General features: G+C 37.8%; 1 protein-coding gene across 10 annotated transcripts in view; it reads right to left on the bottom strand.

Annotated features, from left to right (window-relative positions):
* DIAPH2 (diaphanous related formin 2) overlaps positions 1-19136 on the bottom strand; it is a 261388-nt gene that overhangs the window by 168731 nt on the left and 73521 nt on the right. For all 10 annotated transcript variants that reach the window (XR_012044700.1, XM_072876616.1, XM_072876619.1 and 7 more), the window contains 2 exons: positions 4424-4525; positions 2875-2969 (listed from right to left, as the gene is read on the bottom strand). Coding sequence is in view for 9 of the 10 variants with exons in the window: in XM_072876616.1 (XP_072732717.1) it covers positions 2875-2969; positions 4424-4525 (197 nt within the window). In the remaining variant the exon portion in view is untranslated. The remainder of the gene's footprint in view (positions 1-2874; positions 2970-4423; positions 4526-19136) is intronic.

Here is a 19136-nt window from a genome sequence, read left to right as displayed (position 1 = left end):
CAATTAATTTTAGTAAGTATTACAACTTAAGTTTTAAAAGCAGCAAGAAACGAGGACTTGAGAAGCATAACTGAAAAAGCACTTTTCTATATGCTCAGTTATGCTATACCCATTTGGCTTTGACCACTTTGATATTTAGAACAAGACAGTTTCCACACGTACATTTTTATAAAGTACAAGTTTTGCTAAGCATGAAAGAAAGTAAGCTTTGCTTTGTAAAATTTTTCCAATCAGTAGTATTGAAAACCGTTAAATTAGTTAATAACTCAGAAGATTAGGATAAAAATAAACCAGAAGAGACTGAACATGAAATAGATGATACAGCTTATTTACCCCAATACATTTCTAAGAATATCTTTAGAAACACAGAAGGAATCTCTTCTGGGTTATCAGCTATATCTCCCTGCTATTAGAAGCAACTCTGCCACACGATTCCCTTCAGAAAAGGACCAGTCTCCAAAGCCTCAGCTTTTTTGAAGACTATAGGCAGCTCAGTTTCTAGATAGCTGCATACATGATGAATTCATATACATTTATTCTGGTGTTAACATAGCCTTTTACTTATGCGACTTCATTTTTCTCCCCAATGCTTATGCACATCACTCTGCTCCCCATATCGTTATAATGTAGTCATATCCCCTCTCAGCTATTTATATTGCTAATCTAATCAAGCCAATCTTTTCTAGCTTCCTTCTGTAGACTGTTTCTCCATCCCTCAATCATCTTAAGTAGTTTTTAAGTTCAGCTTCTCCATTTTAAATTCATTTTTGAGAAATGTACCAAATATTTTAGATAAGGTCTTAGAAGTGCATTATTCAAAAGCATAATAATTATCCTCTCTACTGGAAATACCTGCTCTGATACACCTTGCAATCACATTTGACTTTTTTATGGTGTACTGGGTTTGGCTGGGATTAAGTTAATTTTCTTCATAACAGCCCATATGGTGCTGTTTTGACTTGTGACCAAAACAGTGTTGATAACACACCAATGTTTTAGCTACTATTGAACAGTGCTTGTGCAGCTTGAAGGCCTTCTCTGTTTCTCATTCTGCAAGTAGGCCGGGGTGGGCAACGTCCACCCCCCACCCTGACAAGCAGGCCACCACAAGCGATTGGGACTGGGTGAGAGCTTAGCTGCTCCACATACAGCTGCACCACAGTGGTAGCTACACTTGTCCTGTCGAGCACAGACCCACTATTACTTCTCCTCAACCACTTCCAACTGATACGCAACCATTACAACATCAGCTTCCAGCATTTTACAATTAACATGTAAGATCATGACCTTATAGTTCAGCATAACATATTACATCCTATTTCTATTACGCGAGGTCTCAAGATATGTCTACCTTTGTTGTAGAGGTAACTATACCAATATGAAACTATTCTGCATTTGAGGTATTCAAGGTGGTTTTTTTCTCCCTGTTGATTTTCCATTTTACTAATCCTGTAGGCTTCTCAATCAAATGATCTGATATCCCTGATCAATAAACATAAACTCAAGACTCCTTACTTATTTCCAAATACTAACTATCATGTGCTTAAGTTTTTTGTGAGAAGACTTACTCAGTGGTCAAAGATAGTATTTTAGCAATGTAAATATATCTACTAGAAATGCTTTGTATTTAATTTTAGGGCCCACACTCAAAACCAATCCTGGCCGACATGGCCTGAAGCAGGACATCACAGTGAAACACATCAAAGTCAGACTGGAAATAGTTTCCCATCAAATGGGCACTTCCAAAAACATTACACCATAGCAATCAATTAAAAAAATATATATTAAAAAATCAAGGATTATCCCCAATGAAATCTGAATTATAATTTTGGATACCAAATCTGTATTTTCCAACATATTAGGCTAGGTGATATAAGTCTCAGAATATGACACTATAAGAAAATATAACTGTATGTAGTGCTGTGAGTCCAATAGTTTCAGCTCTATGAGAAAACTGCAGCCCTTCCATTAGACCCTCAAGAAAACAAAACTCCAGAAATGTAGGAAGGCCTTGGTGACACAAGAAAAACTGCAGAAAAAGGACAAGCAAATTTCATTTGAAAACTTTAATTCTATTTACACTGTATGTTTTGCAACATAGTAATTTTGTTAAAAAACACTCATGTTAAAATTTGAAGAATTTATGAATTATGTAACTAATTGTGAAAAGATCAGGCAACTCAGTTTAGCCCAGTGTCCCTGGAATAACCATTTTCCAAGTCCAAGAAAGGAAGGAGAAATTAATTTAGAAAGGCTTGGGGCGACTGGGACAGGGGAGCAAGCAGGAGACAGGGAAGGAGGAAAGGATAAACAGAGGCCCAGTGTGTTAGCTAGAATATGAATCTGTGTACGATATTAAAATAAACCAATTCAACACCAGTATCATTGCTGTGCTACATCTGTACACCATTTTAGGTTTACATGTTTCTGTGTTGCACTCCGTCACTCCCCAGAGATCACGAGGGGCAGTGTACACACTTTCTCTCCTCCTGCTGTGAGGAAATTGGAGAGGGATTTAAAGAAGCTGTATTCCATACTTTCTTCTCTCCAGCTGAGAGATTTTGGGTTCAAAATAAGACCAAACCAGCTTGAGAGCAGGTTTGATTTATAGATGGGTTTTGGGTTGCAGCAGTATCCTGAAACATTCAGGAAGTTTCGTCTATCACTAGTGACAAGCAGAGTTGTTTACACAAGAAGACTGATGAAACTTCATTATCTGCTAGCCTAAATCTGGTAAATGCTTGCCTTCAAAACTGAACAACTAGAATTATCAGAGATTTCCTGTTGAAAGAGAAACTTTATGAAAAGTTAGAGATTCAAAAGTACTTCTGTTAACAGTTTCTTCTAGGAACAAAACCAGGAACATTCACATACCTGAATCAGGGATTCACTCAGCTTCTCTTCATCAACCTCTAAAATTATATTTTTTATTTCTTCATAAGGCAAACGGAAAGAACCCAAAAATATTGCTGAAATTCAGTAATAAATAGTTAGAATCAAAAAGGCAAAAAAGAGTGATACAAGAATGCAAACAATTTCTAGCAACTCAAAAATCATATCTTGATCCAAATTAAAATGCTTCACAATGAAGAAGTTTTCTATATAAAAAAAAACAGTAGATGAGCCACACTATTGCAGTTCAACTTATGAATTTTACTTCTAAGAAATGAAACTATGACAACAGTTTTAACTGTTTAATCAGCCTCAGTTGCTCTCTAGAAGCATTACTTATCTCTAGCAATAAAGTCCTATTTTTATGAATGGTAACATATCTGCATTACTGCTTAAACAGACTTACTCAGCCACTAGAAGACATTGGCTATTATTTTTTGCTTTCATAACCATGTATAAATAGCTGTACTGCATTTACAACTGGTTAAGTGACATCTACATGACATTCTAGAAAAAATTCCATGTCAAAAGGATAATGAAGAGCTGGGCAAAGACAAAAAACCCCAATACCCTAACTCTACCACTTTTTAGGGTAACTAAACTTACACAAGAGACAACATATATTGTATACCCTTCAAATATGAGAGTTCTCAAAGTAATTTGATCTCAGGATGTTATAAAATCTCAACAGAGCCCCATTCAATAAACTACAGAGTATCCTAACAGAGATGGATTAGCATACCATTTTAATGAAGTGCTATACATTTAACCTAATTACTATGGCTGATTTTGCTGCATCCATATTTTCAAAACTTGAAGTTTTATATCACTTGTGTCATAGTGCATTTTCTGCTTAAGAAAATGTGCTCATGGATGTAGTAATAAACAATGCACGATTTGGTTTTACTCACTTCATTTGCCACAGGCATAGATGGACTAGTGACATTTTATGGTATTTCTAATTCAAACAAAAGAATCTACTACTCTCAATGACTGATTTCCCTCCATAATTAAAGATAAAAAGTTAAAAATAATAGGTGGGGCTGTTTTCCTTACAATTTATAGTAGCAGTCTTTGCACCTAACTTATCCTATTTCATAATATTTTTCTCTTTAAAAGTCTAACCCCCATCAAGCTCTGTTTCTCCATTGCTCTAACCAGAAAGAACCATTAGGAATGGCCTCTCAACCCCAACCCACAAAACCTACCAACACTGTGCCTTCCCTTATACTATTGCTTTATACTAAAGCAACTAATGAAAGAATCAACTTTTTGTTACAAAAAAATATATAGTTCATTAACATAAGTCTACATCATTTTTCTGTGTTACTTTTTTAATTTTTCCCAAGTTGTATAGTGAATTCAAATCACATGTATGTAAAACACTTCTGACCTTCAGACTCATGCTCACATTAGCCAGTTTTTAGAAAAAGAATATTGCACAGGTAAACAAAAAAGAAATAAAACAGTTAAGAACAGTTGCGCATACATGTTAATTAGATATTCGCCTAATGCATTTGACATCACTTACATAAGTTTTGTGCGCTTTTTCCATCCAAAATTCTTAATTCTTTAATCCTTTTCTTTGACTGAACTGTTTTCTTTTCTTCAGATTCTTCTACTGCCTTTTTAGCTGTAAAAAATGTATTTATTAAATTCTGATTCGTTATTATAACTGTTAAATCTAACAGACTAAGAGCAACTCAGCTGGAAAGCTGTAACAATGCATCTATTAGAATCAGTTCAAGGCAAAATGAATCCACTGCCTCAATGTACTGTAAATATCCAAAGAAACAAAGTAAATTTACAAAATTAGGAGGAATGCGAAATGAAAATGTTACTATGACAATGACCAATTTTCCCAAGCACTACCAAATTATATTTATATATTTTAACCCACAAAATCCATTATCATCAGCTTCTGTTTATTCCAAGCACCTTTAAAAATACGGTGATTTGGTGTTACCTCAAAGCACGAGTGCCCTCTGTTGAAATATTAATAACTCAAATAACATACGAAGTTCTTCATCCAAAACCAGTAAGATATATCATTTGAGATTTATGACACTACACAAAGGTAAGTTTTTACTAATTATTTATGTTGTCACTGGTAAAAAGCAAAACCAAATAAGAAAATACCGTGTATTTTAACTTTATTTTTTAAATTAGCAAGGATCACTACCCTTATAATCAGTATTCAAAATTATATAGAAAGTAACGTGATATTGAAATGTTTAAAATATATGCTGATTTTTTGCATACTTTAACATAAAAATTCTGTGAAAATTAAGTATTAAGTAAAACCATTAATAAGTATTTATTTCCTTTTAAATATCACACAACATATTTGGCACTGAAGGAATAGAAACTTAACGTGCTTAACATTAATTAAACTTAATGAACATTTTAAGTCATTTGAAAGTAACTGAAAAACTTGAAAGTCCAATTAAGAGGAAGTTTTAGGCAGACTAAATATGCTTTTCTTCTCTGAGCATTGTTTTTTGCTGTACTAATTTCATCAGCATGGGTTTCATTACAGGTATCTCCTAAGAAAAAATGGTCATTTTTAGTTGAAGAATAACACCAAAGCCTCAGTTTCAACCTCAAGGGGAAAAAAGGGGAAAAAAGGGGAAAAAAGGGGAAAAAAGGGGAAAAAAGGGGAAAAAAGGGGAAAAAGGGGGAAAAAGGGGGAAAAAGGGGGAAAAAGGGGGAAAAAGGGGGAAAAAGGGGGAAAAAGGGGGAAAAAAGGGGGAAAAAAGGGGAAAAAAGGGGAAAAAAGGGGAAAAAAGGGGAAAAAAGGGGAAAAAAGGGGAAAAAAGGGGAAAAAAGGGGAAAAAAGGGGAAAAAAGGGGAAAAAAGAAAACAGTTATTTTTCTTCTTATACACATTACCACTAGGAAAACATCTGGCATAAAAGAATTCTACTGGGTTTATACCACTTGAATAATTAGTTTACCTTGGGCATTTTCATACCAGCGTAAACTAAGCTAGCACAAGATAGTTCTCTCATCCCCAGCTACCTCTAAAAAAAGCCTAAAGCAGAAAAAGCTAAACAAAAAAGATGATTCAACCCAACACAATACTTGTTCTCCCCTTGCCCTGCCATTATTCTGCAAGCCTAACTACATATGACCAGTTTGCTTTATATTTGTAAAAGGACAGAGCTACACACCCAACATGATAATACACAGATAATACTCAAAATTCCCACCAGCACTGACCTTTAACTATAATGAACTACCGTTGAAAATCCTGAAGTGACACTCCATTAAATAATCACACCCTTATCACTAATCATTCTCAATTAAACAAGGAAATAAAACCAGGCGCTCAAACAAACAAAAAACACCCAAGAGTTAAAAATGGTTGTCCCATGAGAAGGCAATAAACATTGAGTTCTGTTATATGAACAGAAGCTATGGAAAAGCCTAGATTTGTGTCTGTTGAGACAGGTGTGAGAAATGATTCAAGATGAGCGACCTATTCCAAACCTCATCTGTTTAGGAATTAAACCCTCTGGATTTCCATATATGATTGGGTCTGTAAAGTGTTGAACACCACACACCCTCACAATCAGCTCACAGAGTACTGCACTTGTCACATTAGTTGTGAACACTAAACACAAACCTGTTCTGTAACCAGCTAAGACAATACACAAAATTTCAGTCTTGTGGCTTGCAAAACTGCAGAGGCAACAAAAATACAAAGTTGTAAAAGAAAACTGAAGAAACATAGATGTTTTTGTTACCAAACGTCACCCCACATAAAGGTACCTTTTTTCCTACAGTGATAATTCACGTACACCTGATCAGACACAGCAAGTGAGAGAAATACTTTTCTGAGCAAGAGTTCAAGGGCAAAGGTGTTATATGAGCCCAACTCAAAACACTTAGTAAGTTAGTCAGCTACTACAGCATCAAAAAAGGAAAAGGGGTTTTGGGTGTTCAGTTTTTAAGCATACACTATTTTATACGAGACACACAGAGGATGGGCTGAGTCAGAATTCACAATGGTACCTCTGCCCACACAAGGCAAACAACCACTTTTCATTATCATCCTTCCTCACCTGTTTCCGGATTGCACTCTTCTAGTGGTTGTGAAACTAGTAACCACATTTAGAACACAAAAGACCATATATTCAAAAGTTTTATAACAAACCATGGCTACTCTTACCTGCATAAATCTGAAGGGCTGTAATACCATCACTTATAAATCACCCATTTTATAAATATTTAATATCTTGGTTAGATTAAAACTTTTCCATTTGGAAAAGACCAGAGAAGATGTTCTTTCCAAAGGCTCTTACCTTTTCAAACATAAGACTTTAAAGACTATGTTAGCTTTATGCCAATTTACAAAAAAACATGGAGAAATACTCAAACTAGATGCTTATGTGACTGCACCAAAGTTGCAATCCAGCATCAACACCAATCTTACCAACCTAAGACTCATAGGCGGAAAGAGACATTAAATTACTAGAATTTCTCCAACACAGTTTGACCCATGCTTGAAATTACATTAAGCAGAGCGCTATCAAAAGCCATGCCCTTCCCTCTTCTGTTAGTGGTGCATTCTGCCTCTGATCACATAGTCCATTTAGCAGTGACTCGACTGTGGATTACAGAACCATGGATTACAGAATTTTATAAAATAAATAAATAAATAAAGAGCTACTTGATACATTTCAGAATCAATATACTATTGCTGACCAACCTCCCAGCCCTTTTCAGCTACTCCCTTCACAAGTGCCTGTTTAAAGATGAGACACAGTTTTTGGTTTGATGCCACAGAACCAGAGGGAGAGATGAAAAAAGGATTTTATAGCAGTCAACATAGGGTAGCTCAAAAAAGCAAGATGAAAAATCAATCTGGAAGCTAAAGCATCTGTATTACTTCATACAGACCTTGGAGTTTAGTGCTACGATTATTCATTACAGCACTTTGATAATGGCTCTGGCTTACATCTTCATTCAAAATCAGCTTGTTTTCAAAATGACAAATCTTAGACAGTACCTAGAGCTAGTGACAGTCATACCCAGGTTTCCATAACAAAGATGGTGACATTTTAGAAAAAAAGGTATAGCAGAGGGGAAATTTCCTTACTTCCTGACCACAACAAGTGGTTAAGCAATAGGACTCTCAAAGAAACAGGTCAGCTCTCCAAGTTTGAAGCTTTATTCCACAGGGTCCTTCTCCCACCCAAATCCCTGCTGAGCTAGCCATCTACCTCCGAGTATCCTGCTTCAGTTTGTCTCTCTTGCTTCAGAACACGACTCGCTTTTTCCCCACCATACATCAGGCTTGATCCAAATTCAGCCTTCCAAATTCATGGCTCACCTGTTTCACTTCCCAGAACTTACTCACTAATCAAGTTTATGTCAGTCCTCCACTGCATTTAACAGCCCTGGAATGATGGCAGAATCCTCCAGTAAGTGGTTAAGCCTGACCAGGTTACACTAGCAAGTCACTCTTTGCAAAAGTGATGAGTATCTCCTTCACAAGTTCTCAGGAAGAAAGTCCAGAAGCCCAAGTATTTTGTCACCACATGAAAGACGCCTGTGTACCAGCAGAGTAGAGTTCAGACTGAAAAGGGTCTGTCAGGTTGTCCTCTCGTATTTCAGATCCCCATGTCTTGTGGTAACCGACAATGCTAATGCACTTCTGTTGTGCTGATGCAAAGCGTTTTTAAATCCCCTACCCTACATCTCTGTTTTTCTTCTTGAAAGTTAATCCCTTTTCACACAAATTTATGTAGATTAATATTTGGACTTATCTGGAATATATATGTACATATATATATACACACACACACAAACAGGCACACATACATGTGTGGATTTTTTGTTTTGAAGAAATGGAGAAAATTATACTCTTGGTTGTTTAAAACGATTTCCCCATTCACTTGGAAAGAAGTAAGAAAGAAGCAAGCATTTTTTTAAAAACCAATTAACAGTCGTTGAAATGACAAAATACCCACTAATGCATAATTATCTCACACCAGTTACACCTATAGAATGTTCTGGTTGAGTTTACTTTTCTTTACTGTCTACCTCAAGCAGACAGGAGAAAAAGGGAAAGAGAGCCAATATGATAAAGCAAAAGGGGAAACGGTAGTTTTAGCAGATGTCTCTTTGAAGACGAGAAAATACAGATCTAAACACCAACATTACATAACCTACTTTTTTTTTTTTTAATTTAGAGTTCTATTTTGTTAGTAATAACATATCTGTTTATCAGTGTTGGAGGAAAAAAGCTGATGCAACATGCTGCAAGGGATTGTTTTCTGTTCATCTTACATTATGCAACGCATGTGAAGCTCAAGTGTGTACCTTTAGTGATGCCTTCAGCTGGGATCTAATTTAATCCCACAGAAAGTGCACTGCTTGAAACCCATGTAGGGTTTGAAGAAAAAATGGCAACACTAAACAAAATGTTATATAACTTTAAAATACATTAAACAAGACTAATGATAATCATGGCAAAGAACATACACAAACATGGTAAAATACTTCAGAGACGTAGTTACGAAAAAGTTCTACCATCAGTACTTTTGTACTTCTGTAGCAAAAAAAGTAAGCACACATGGCTTTTTAAAATTACCATTCTACACCTGTTCATTAACCCAGCTACTGAATGGCATTAAAAGTCATCATGACAAATTTTTAGAAATACATACAATTTTACTTAATGCTATTGGAGCTGTTAAAGCATTTTACTCTGAGCTGAAATGTCTAGTCCGTATTAACCTACCTCTTTCTTTTTTTAAATAGGCAGTGAGTAATTTTAATAAAGAATTTACAGTAAAAACTGTCAGTCATGAACATGATGAGGATGAAAATTAAAGGGAGACAAAAAGGAGCACATTGAACTACAATGTGAAGAAGGCAGAGATTTAGGTGAACTTTAGCCTATCCTGAATTTCTCTCAAGTCTGCACCCACAGTGAACAAATGACCTTATATTGTCACAGGAAATGAACGAGTAATTTCATCTTCTTTCCATCTGGCAAATGGCTTACCAATTGCATTTACTAGTATTTGGCAGCAAAAGTAAATATACAAAAGAAATTAATTGCTTTATTATTCCCTTTACCTGAAAGAAGATCTATGGCTAGTATAAGAGTATAGGAGGAAAAAAAAAAAAAAAAAACAACTTACATACAGTTTCAAGGGTTGTAAACTACACATACAGGAGTATGCTTGAACAGCTAAAACTATTAATTACACTGAGAAGTTCACTCAGAAAAAAACCCATGTGATACAGTCTGGTAGAAAAATGAAATAAGGAGCTAGGAATGCCACTGAAAGATCAGAAGATATTTTGTAGCACAAAAAGTCAGTAAATTCTACTGCAACATAATCAAACTTCTTTAAGCCTGGCTAAATTGATGATGTTGGGAAGCTACTGGTAGTTTTCAGTTTCTGTGTTACTTCTAGAGACACCCAAGAATGGAAATACAAATCAACGAAAGGGAGGAAAGTCAAACATAACATAGTCTCAAATTTGCACTTGTTCTCTTCCCTCACCAATACACCAACACTAAGCCTTTCAGTTTGTCTAACCACATACTTTCCACGCACAAATGAAACAGTGCAGCAGTTCACACCAGGTGTGTGAAGTCCACAAGCAGTCCACACTGTCATTTGGTCTTAAACTTTGACAAATAGCAAACTATTTCCCCAAATACCTAGGGACAAATGCAAGAGCATTAACAGATGCCAGCCACGCCCTCTTGTCAAGTAAGTCCGCAGCTGTGTGATCTCATGTTTATTCCCAATGCCACCTGGCATTTTGCAGTTCACCTAAAATCACTCAGTTATCAATTCCTGAAGTAAAATTAATTAAGCACTCCTGCTGTCACTCTGTCCTTTCTGCAATCAGAAGAACTAAATCCCTGGTACAGCATTTAAAAAAAAAAAAAAAAAGGAAAGAAAAAAAACAATTTTATCACAAAGAAAGCAAGCAATTGATCTGAAAGTGGATCTTAGTTTGAGCTCTCAAGATAAAAAAACCTGACAGGTGAAAAAAACATGGAACCTCTTGCAATCTCATATGTTTTTTGCCTAATTAATGTAATCAAGCTGAAGGAAGTGACATCAACCCAACAGATTATGCTCTATGGAAGAAAAAAAACCACCTCATGAATTAGTTTTACAAATGAGTTTTGTCAAAAAATAGCAGCGGATCTATATTCTTATTATTTGTTCTTATAATACAATTGATTGTTATTATATTTGATCACCACATTTAATGGCTATATGAAATATTTCTTGTTCTGTTAAAATTGCCCTGAAATGGTTGTAACTAGTCTAAATTTCAAGTGCAATTTGAAAATCTGCATCAGGAACTTGTGCAGTAAAGTTGTATAGTTAAAGTGTACTTAATTAACCACTCCATACTGCAGTTCCTTTCAGCTTTCTATCAAAAGCTTGAAATCAAGTAGATGTCTGGGCCACAAATACTTTTTTTTTTTTTTTAAAAAAAAAAAAAAAAAGCCCCACACAACAGATTTTGTCCCCTTCTATTTACCCTACTAAAGACCAATCCAAAAGATGTCGCTTTTGCTGAAAGACAGTAAGCAAATATTAACAATTCATCACATACAAATGGTCACAGAAATACATGCAAGTACCCTTTCTGAACATTAGAAATCAAACAACAGCAGACAAACAATGATTAAACTGAAAATATCCTCAATGGGCCTACTTAAGTGTGTTGTATGATGTGCTGTAAGAAGCTGGAATAAAAGCTAGTAGCCTTTTCCATTAACTCTTCTCTCACATTCTCTCCATGACTATTTATCTAGAAGAAAGCCTCAGGATTGTCCACGCCATTTCTCCCTTTTTGCCACTGCTTCAACATCTGCAATACTCCACATGAACATGCTGGCATCAGAGAGATGCTTATCCTCGGTCTGTTTTGCTGGGCACTAAGGCATTACATGTCTTTCCTTCCTATATATTACTGCCTGACTAATGACCAAAAAGACCAGTCAATGCATTTTAGAAGTCATACAGTAAGTTTTTATGTGGGTCAGAGAAGACATTTGCCTATAAAAATAAAATGCTGCCTATAATAGTATTTCTAATTTAGACAGTTGCATGTCCCAGTTACATTTTTTCCTCTGATATCAGGTCATCATCACCTCAGAACTGCGAGATAGGATAGAACCTGGAAAATAATTATAGCTAACGGGTACGCCTGTTACCCATACAACTTTCAAAAGTAAAAGAAAAGCACCAAGACTCAGACAAAAAAAAATCAAAAGAAAACAAAATGTCAAAAAACTGATATCATATTTTATCAAGACTTTAATAAACTCATTTTCTGTTATTACTATGACAAGTCTAGTGAATGAATAGTTCAGCTATTGTTCCCCTTGATTAGGCTTGTAAAAGGCACATCTTTCCCAATAAAGACATTTATGGGAATCACATTTTCCAAAGGAATTTTTGAAATAATGAAGCTAAAAAAAGATCCCAAGATCCAAAAAATCCCTTTATACAGTCAAGTTAAATAGACATTGGTGTTTAATGGAACAGACTAACATTTTAGTAAAAATGAAATGCTAAACTGATTTCTTTTCCTCTTTCACTGTGATATTTGACATATAAAGCTCATGACTAAATATTTAAACACTAAAATACACATTTCCAAATGCATATTCCAGTATCCTCTCTCTTTTTAAAGTATTTCTCTACCATCAAGGTTTTAAACAAACATGCATGAAAAATTGTTTCACATGTATATATCTAAATCCCTAAATCCTCAATTCATTTACCATCTTCAAGATCTTCTATAGTATTTTAAGTGTAATGTGGTACATAGTGGTATACACTCTGACCTACACAGTGAAATACACAATGTTACGTTTCCATTGACTTAGTACTTAAGAAATTTAATGTTTAATAAAAGGAATTCTATTCTCCTACTAATTTAGAGTTTTAAAAGATATTGGTAATTAGCTGGTATTTATTGTTTTATTAAGCCAGCAGAACCCTAAGGGATGCTTTCATAGGCATCAGGTCCAAAGCATAACTTCACAGGGGAAAGTATCATATTAAAAATAATTGGGAAACTACCTATCTTAACAGATCCCATTAATTTCTATAACCCATAAGCAGTGCCCTGTGAAGCTGACTGGAAATCAGAGCTTTGATAGTCAATAATACAAATAGAAACTTTTATCCTTATTTATAAAATGTTGAGAAATTAGTCTTCCATAAACAAATGTTTGAAATTGTGGCCTTGTGGTGGACAGTATCAAATAAACCTAATTAGTTGCCTGTAATCTATAAGAAGCATACCTTTCGACCTAATCATACGTGGACACAAATATTTTTGCTACATGTCAGTGACAAGAATACAAAACATTACAACCTTTAGATCAGAATTACAGTTTTAACCAGACACATTAGAGGACAGTGACTTGTTTGGAACAGGAACTGCCACACCACGCACTGTCACAGGGAAGACGTATTGCATCTTTCCACATTACAATCATTCTGACTAATGATTATTCTAAGGTCATCCCAATAGAGTTTCAACATACTGTGACAGTGAAACGCTTCTGGCATACTAATGTAACTCTCTGAAAAACAAACAGCAATTGAGACATTTGATGATTCCATACTAAGACAACCAAAACCGTGAGGTTCCCCCTGCAATAACTGGGGTAGATCAACTGATATTTATTAGATAATAGCCATCATTCACTGATGTATTACTGTTTGTCTTTTGCATATCACATACAATTTCGGTTTTCTCCTCTGTGGTATTTGAAAACACAGAGAAAGTAAATATAAATTAGTAATTGATGAAACTTGCAATGACAGAAAAAGGAGGCAACAAACGAGGAAGACTAGCAAGCAGCAGGATTTAAACACTGGAAAACAACACATCAGTTTGAAATACAGAGAAAATCAATCCCAGAGGTTATGAATGCTAAAAGATCACAAGTTCACAGAAGAAACACATTGAAGACTTAACTATGAATAAAGATGTGACCTCTGGCTCAGGAAAAACTGGCAACTGTTGGGAGCTGGGAAGTATCCCTATTTAGTTTATTCTATGTACATAGAGAGACAGACATTTAATATATATTAACATATATTTACTCTTTTGTCTAAGCTTCTGCTCTCAGTCACCCGCTGAAGACAAAATACCTGGCTCAACCACCTGAAGACAACCCTGTATGGTTGTATATGTTATTACTGCCTTCTAACATATCTACCTCGAAAAAGCTTTCTTGAGGTCCAAGTATCTCAGAGAGTCTTGAAAATACCCAGGTGCTCAATGAATACATGTGCAATGATTATCTGCCTTCAAGAGGTAGAAGATAAATTACTTCCACATTACAGGATTAGTCTTAGGGGACCTACCAGAGTACTAAATTAAGCCACTTGCGCTGCAGCAGACTAAAAATAGTCCTGAAACATACAGCTACCACTCTGTTACCTTTACCAAAATAGTAAAGTCTCACTACTCACCTCAGCACATTTTAAACATATATGTATACAGAGTCCACAGTATATTCTAAATGTAGCAGATGTAATCTATGCTCTGCTTACCTTTATATTAACAACATAAGCAAAATGATTCATTAATAGGCTAAAATGATTCATTAAGGCGGCAGCATCTCAGTGCTAATGATCACAGAATCACAGAATCATATAGGTTGGGAAAGACCCTTAAGATCATCGAGTCCAACCGTAAACCTAACGCTACCAAGACCACCACTATACCATGTCCCTAAGCACCTCATCCAAATGTCTTTTAAATACTTCCAGGGATGGCGACTCCACCACTTCCCTGGGCAGCCTCTTCCAATGCTTAACCACCCTTTCAGTGAAGTAAAATTTCCTAATATCCAGTCTAAACCTCCCCTGGCGCAAATTGAGGCCATTTCCTCTTGTCCTATCACTTGTTACCTGGGAGAAGAGACCGACCCCCACCTCTCTACAACCTCCTGTCAGGTAGTTGTAGAGAGCAATAAGGTCTCCCCTGAGCCTCCTTTTCTCCAGGCTAAACAAACCCAGTTCCCTCAGCTGCTCCTCATCAGACTTGTGCTCTAGACCCTTCCCCAGCTTCGTTGCCCTTCTCTGGACACACTCCAGCCCCTCAATGTCTCTCTTGTAGTGAGGGGCCCAAAACTGAACACAGTATTCAAGGTGCGGCCTCACCAGTGCCGAGTACAGGGGCACAATCACTTCCCTAGTCCTGCTGGCCACGCTATTTTTGATACAAGCCAGGATGCCATTGGCTTTCTTGGCCACCTGGGGACACTGCTGGCTCATATTCAGGCGGCTGTCAACCAACACGCCCAGGTCCTTTTCCGCCAGGCATCTTCCCAGCTGCTCTTCCCCAGGCCTGTAGCGTTGCATGGGGTTGTTGTGATGGAAGTGCAGGACCTTGCACTTGGCCTTGTTGAACCTCATACAATTGGCCCCAGCCCATCGATCCAGCCTGTCCAGGTCCCTCTGCAGAGCCTTCCTCCCCTCAAGCAGATCAACACTCCCGCACAACTTGGTGTCATCTGCAAACTGACTGAGGGTGCACTTGCTCCCTTCGTCCAGATCATTGATAAAGATATTAAACAGAACTGGCCCCAACACAGAGCCCTGGGGAACACCGCTTGTGAACGCCCACCAACTGGAGTAAACTCCATTCCCCACCACTCTTTGGGCCCGGCCATCCAGCCATTTCTTTACCCAGCGAAGAGTACACCCGTCCAAGCCATGAGCAGCCAGTTTCTCCAGGAGAATGCTGTGGGAAACCGTGTCAAAGGCTTTACTGAAGTCTAGATAGACAACATCCACAGCCTTCCCCTCATCCACTAGGCGGGTCACCTTGTCATAGAAGGAGATCAGGTTGGTCAAGCAGGACCTACCTTTCCTGAACCCATGCTGGCTGGGCTTGATCCCTTGGTTATTCTCTACATGCCGTGTGATGGCACTCAAGATGATCTGCTCCATCAGCTTCCCCAGTACCGAGGTCAGGCTGACAGGCCTGTAGTTCCCCGGGTCCTCCTTCCAGCCCTTCTTGTAGATGGGCATCACATTTGCTAATCTCCAGTCAACTGGGACCTCCCCAGTTAGCCAGGACTGCTGCTAAATGATGGAAAGGGGCTTGGTGAGCACATCTGCCAGTTCCTTCAGTACTCTCAGGTGGATCTCATTCAGGCCCCATAGACTTGGGAGTGTCTAAGTGGTGCAGCAGGTCACTAACCATTGCCCCCTGGAGTATGGGGGCTCCATTTTGGTCCCTGTCCCTATCTTCCAACTCCAGGGGCTGGGTACCCAGAGAACAATTGGCCCTGCTATTAAAGACTGAGGCAAAGAAGGCATTAAGTGCCTCAGCCTTTGCCTCATCCTTGGTCACTGTGTTCCCTCCCCCGTCTACTGGGGGCTGGAGATTCTCCTTAGCTCTCCTTTCGCTGCTAATGTATTTGAAGAAGTATTTTTTGTTGTCTTTTACAGCAGCAGCCAGATTGAGCTCTAGCTCAGCTTTGGCCCTTCTAATTTTCTCCCTGCACAGCCTTGCTACACCTTTGTAGTCCTCTTGACTTGCCTGCCCCTTCTTCCAGAGGTCATAGACTCTCCTCTTTTTCCTGAGTTCGAGCCAGAGCTCTCTAGTCAGCCAGGCTGGTCTTCTTCCCCGCCAGCTCGTCTTTCGACACCTGGGGACAGCCTGCTCTTGTGCCTTTAGGACTTCCTCCTTAAAGAATGTCCAGCCTTCCTGGACTCCTTTGCCCTTTAGGGCTGCCTCCCAGGGGACTCTGTCGACCAGTCTCCTAAACAGCCCAAAGGCTGCCCTCCGGAAGTCTAAGGTGGCAGTTTTGCTGACCCCCCTCCTCGCTTCTCCAAGTATCGAAAACTCTATCATTTCGTGATCACTCTGCCCAGGACGGCCTCCAACCATCACATCACTCACAAGTCCTTCTCTGTTCGTGAGCAAGAGGTCCAGCGTGGCACCTCCCCTAGTTGGCTCCCTCACCAGCTGTGTCAGGAAGTTATCTGCCACACACTCCAGGAACCTCCTAGACTGTTTCCTCTCTGCTGTATTGTATTTCCAGCAGACATCTGGTAAGTTGAAGTCCCCCACAAGAACAAGGGCTAGCGATCGTGAGGCTTCTCCCAGCTGCTTATAGAATAGTTCGTCTGTCTCCTCATCCTGGTTGGGTGGTCTGTAACAGACTCCCACCACAATATCTGCCTTGTTGGCCTTCCCCCTGATTCCTACCCATAGACACTCCACCCTATCGTCACCATCATCGAGCTCTAAACTATCCAGACCCTCCCTAACACACAGGGCTACCCCACTGCCTCTCCTATCCCTCCTGAAGAGTTTATAGCCATCCATCGCCGCACTCCAGTTGTGCGAGTCATCCCAGCACGTTTCCATGATGGCAACCATATCATAGTTTTCCTGATGTACAATGGCTTCCAACTCCTCCTCCCTGTTGCCCATGCTGCGTGCATTGGTGTAGAGGCACTTCAGCTGGGCTGTCATCTGACATCCAAATGTCTTAAATGCAAGAACGGCTGACATCCAAATGTCTTAAAAGCAAGAACAAAACATGTCAAAAGGAAAAACTCCAAGCTTATTCCACACACACTACCATTCAGAATACTCAACTCACAGACAGGTCCGCATTGACTTATAAAAATCAGCAAGTTTACCATGCAGACTTTTCACTTTTAGAAAGCCTCTAAGCCATAAATGTCTTATTCCCCTCCCTCTTGACCTTCGGAAATTATTCCATATTAGTATTCTAAAATAATTATATTCCCACCTTACAGAACAGAAAAAGTTATCTGAAAGAACAAAGTTTCAGAGAAGCTTCAGTTTCCCACAACTGCCCAAGACACACAGCATTTCCAGAATACACAAAATTGTAATTTCAACCTTACAACCTTTAGACATCATTAACAAGTAATTCAATAACTCAACAAAATTATCAGCTTTTTATCTGTGTTAATGCCTATGTACCTAGTATTTTCAATTTCTCATTGAATTCAGAAACTTAATAGCATGATTGTTAACTTTTAATCCTTTAGATAGCTTTTTAATGTATCTTTCTCCAAAGAACCTTTATTCATTTAGATAACAGATCTATCCTTACTCTATATATATATGGCAGAAATTCTTGCAATGGCAGATATTCTGTTCAAAGCATCTCCTAATAGCATTACAGTTGAGACAACTACCAATCAATCGGATAAAAGTTGCAATCTCAAAAGCAGATGAGGAATATTTTTTTACTAGTCAGCAAAAAAGGAAGAAAGAGCAGTTTTGCACGTCAAACCAACAGGCATGGGGAGGGGAGCATTTTTTGTAAACATGACATCATTGCAGGTCACCACGATATACAACTGCAACTACGCCATGAATCAGACCACATTTTGTCAGTTTACACTTTTACAGAAAAAACTCACATTGTATTTCATATAGGAGAAATTTGAGAGAAAGTACATTTAGGAAGTAATGTAGTATGTGCTAGCTATGGTGCTGCTGAAAGATGGAGGGAACATCTCCTTAATATAGACTTTAAAAAATTATTTGACAAGGCCATAAATTTTGCTTATAACTACATCTTTGTTTACGGTGGGTTTTTATTTATTTAAGCAAATACACTGTTCTTCCTGGAACTCTGTTGGAAGCTTTCAGGATATTAAGATATAGGTGCATAGTCTATTTAATAGTCAGCACAAACTTTCCTGGTAAGTAGCTGATCTGTTTTCCATCCTTTCCTCCAGACTTTTCTTTTTTTTTTCCTCCCACCTTCACTTGGGTCACAAACTCACAGCCAGCTGTGTGGCTTTACTTCAGCTGAAGAACCTGCATTACAACACTCAGCTTTCCAGCAGGAGCTAGATATGGAGCTTTCTTTACCAATATTGAGAAAGTTTCCAGAAAACACAGCTACAGCTACAATTAATGCATCAGAAGGCAAAAGCCATTGTTTTAAAACCATCCTGCATAGAATTATAGAACACAGCCCTAGAAAAGACAAGTGATTGACCTCCAACTCATTATCAGTGTATTTTATGTAGATATATAGGTATAAATTCTTACACATGAAAGATAAGCCGCAATTTAAGAAAATTTCAACAACAGATAATCTTAACAGTTCATTTAACAAAAAATTACTGTAAAATCCATGGAATGGGCTATTTAATCATCTTCTGAGTAACTAGCTTCAAATTAAAGAGATTTTTCTAGTACTTAAATTCCCTTGGAAAA

Source organism: Ciconia boyciana, chromosome 12 (assembly GCF_034638445.1).
Source record: "Ciconia boyciana chromosome 12, ASM3463844v1, whole genome shotgun sequence".
NCBI lineage: Eukaryota > Metazoa > Chordata > Aves > Ciconiiformes > Ciconiidae > Ciconia > Ciconia boyciana.
The sequence above is the reverse complement of the archived record's forward strand: the minus strand, read 5'-3'. Positions and strand labels throughout refer to the sequence as shown.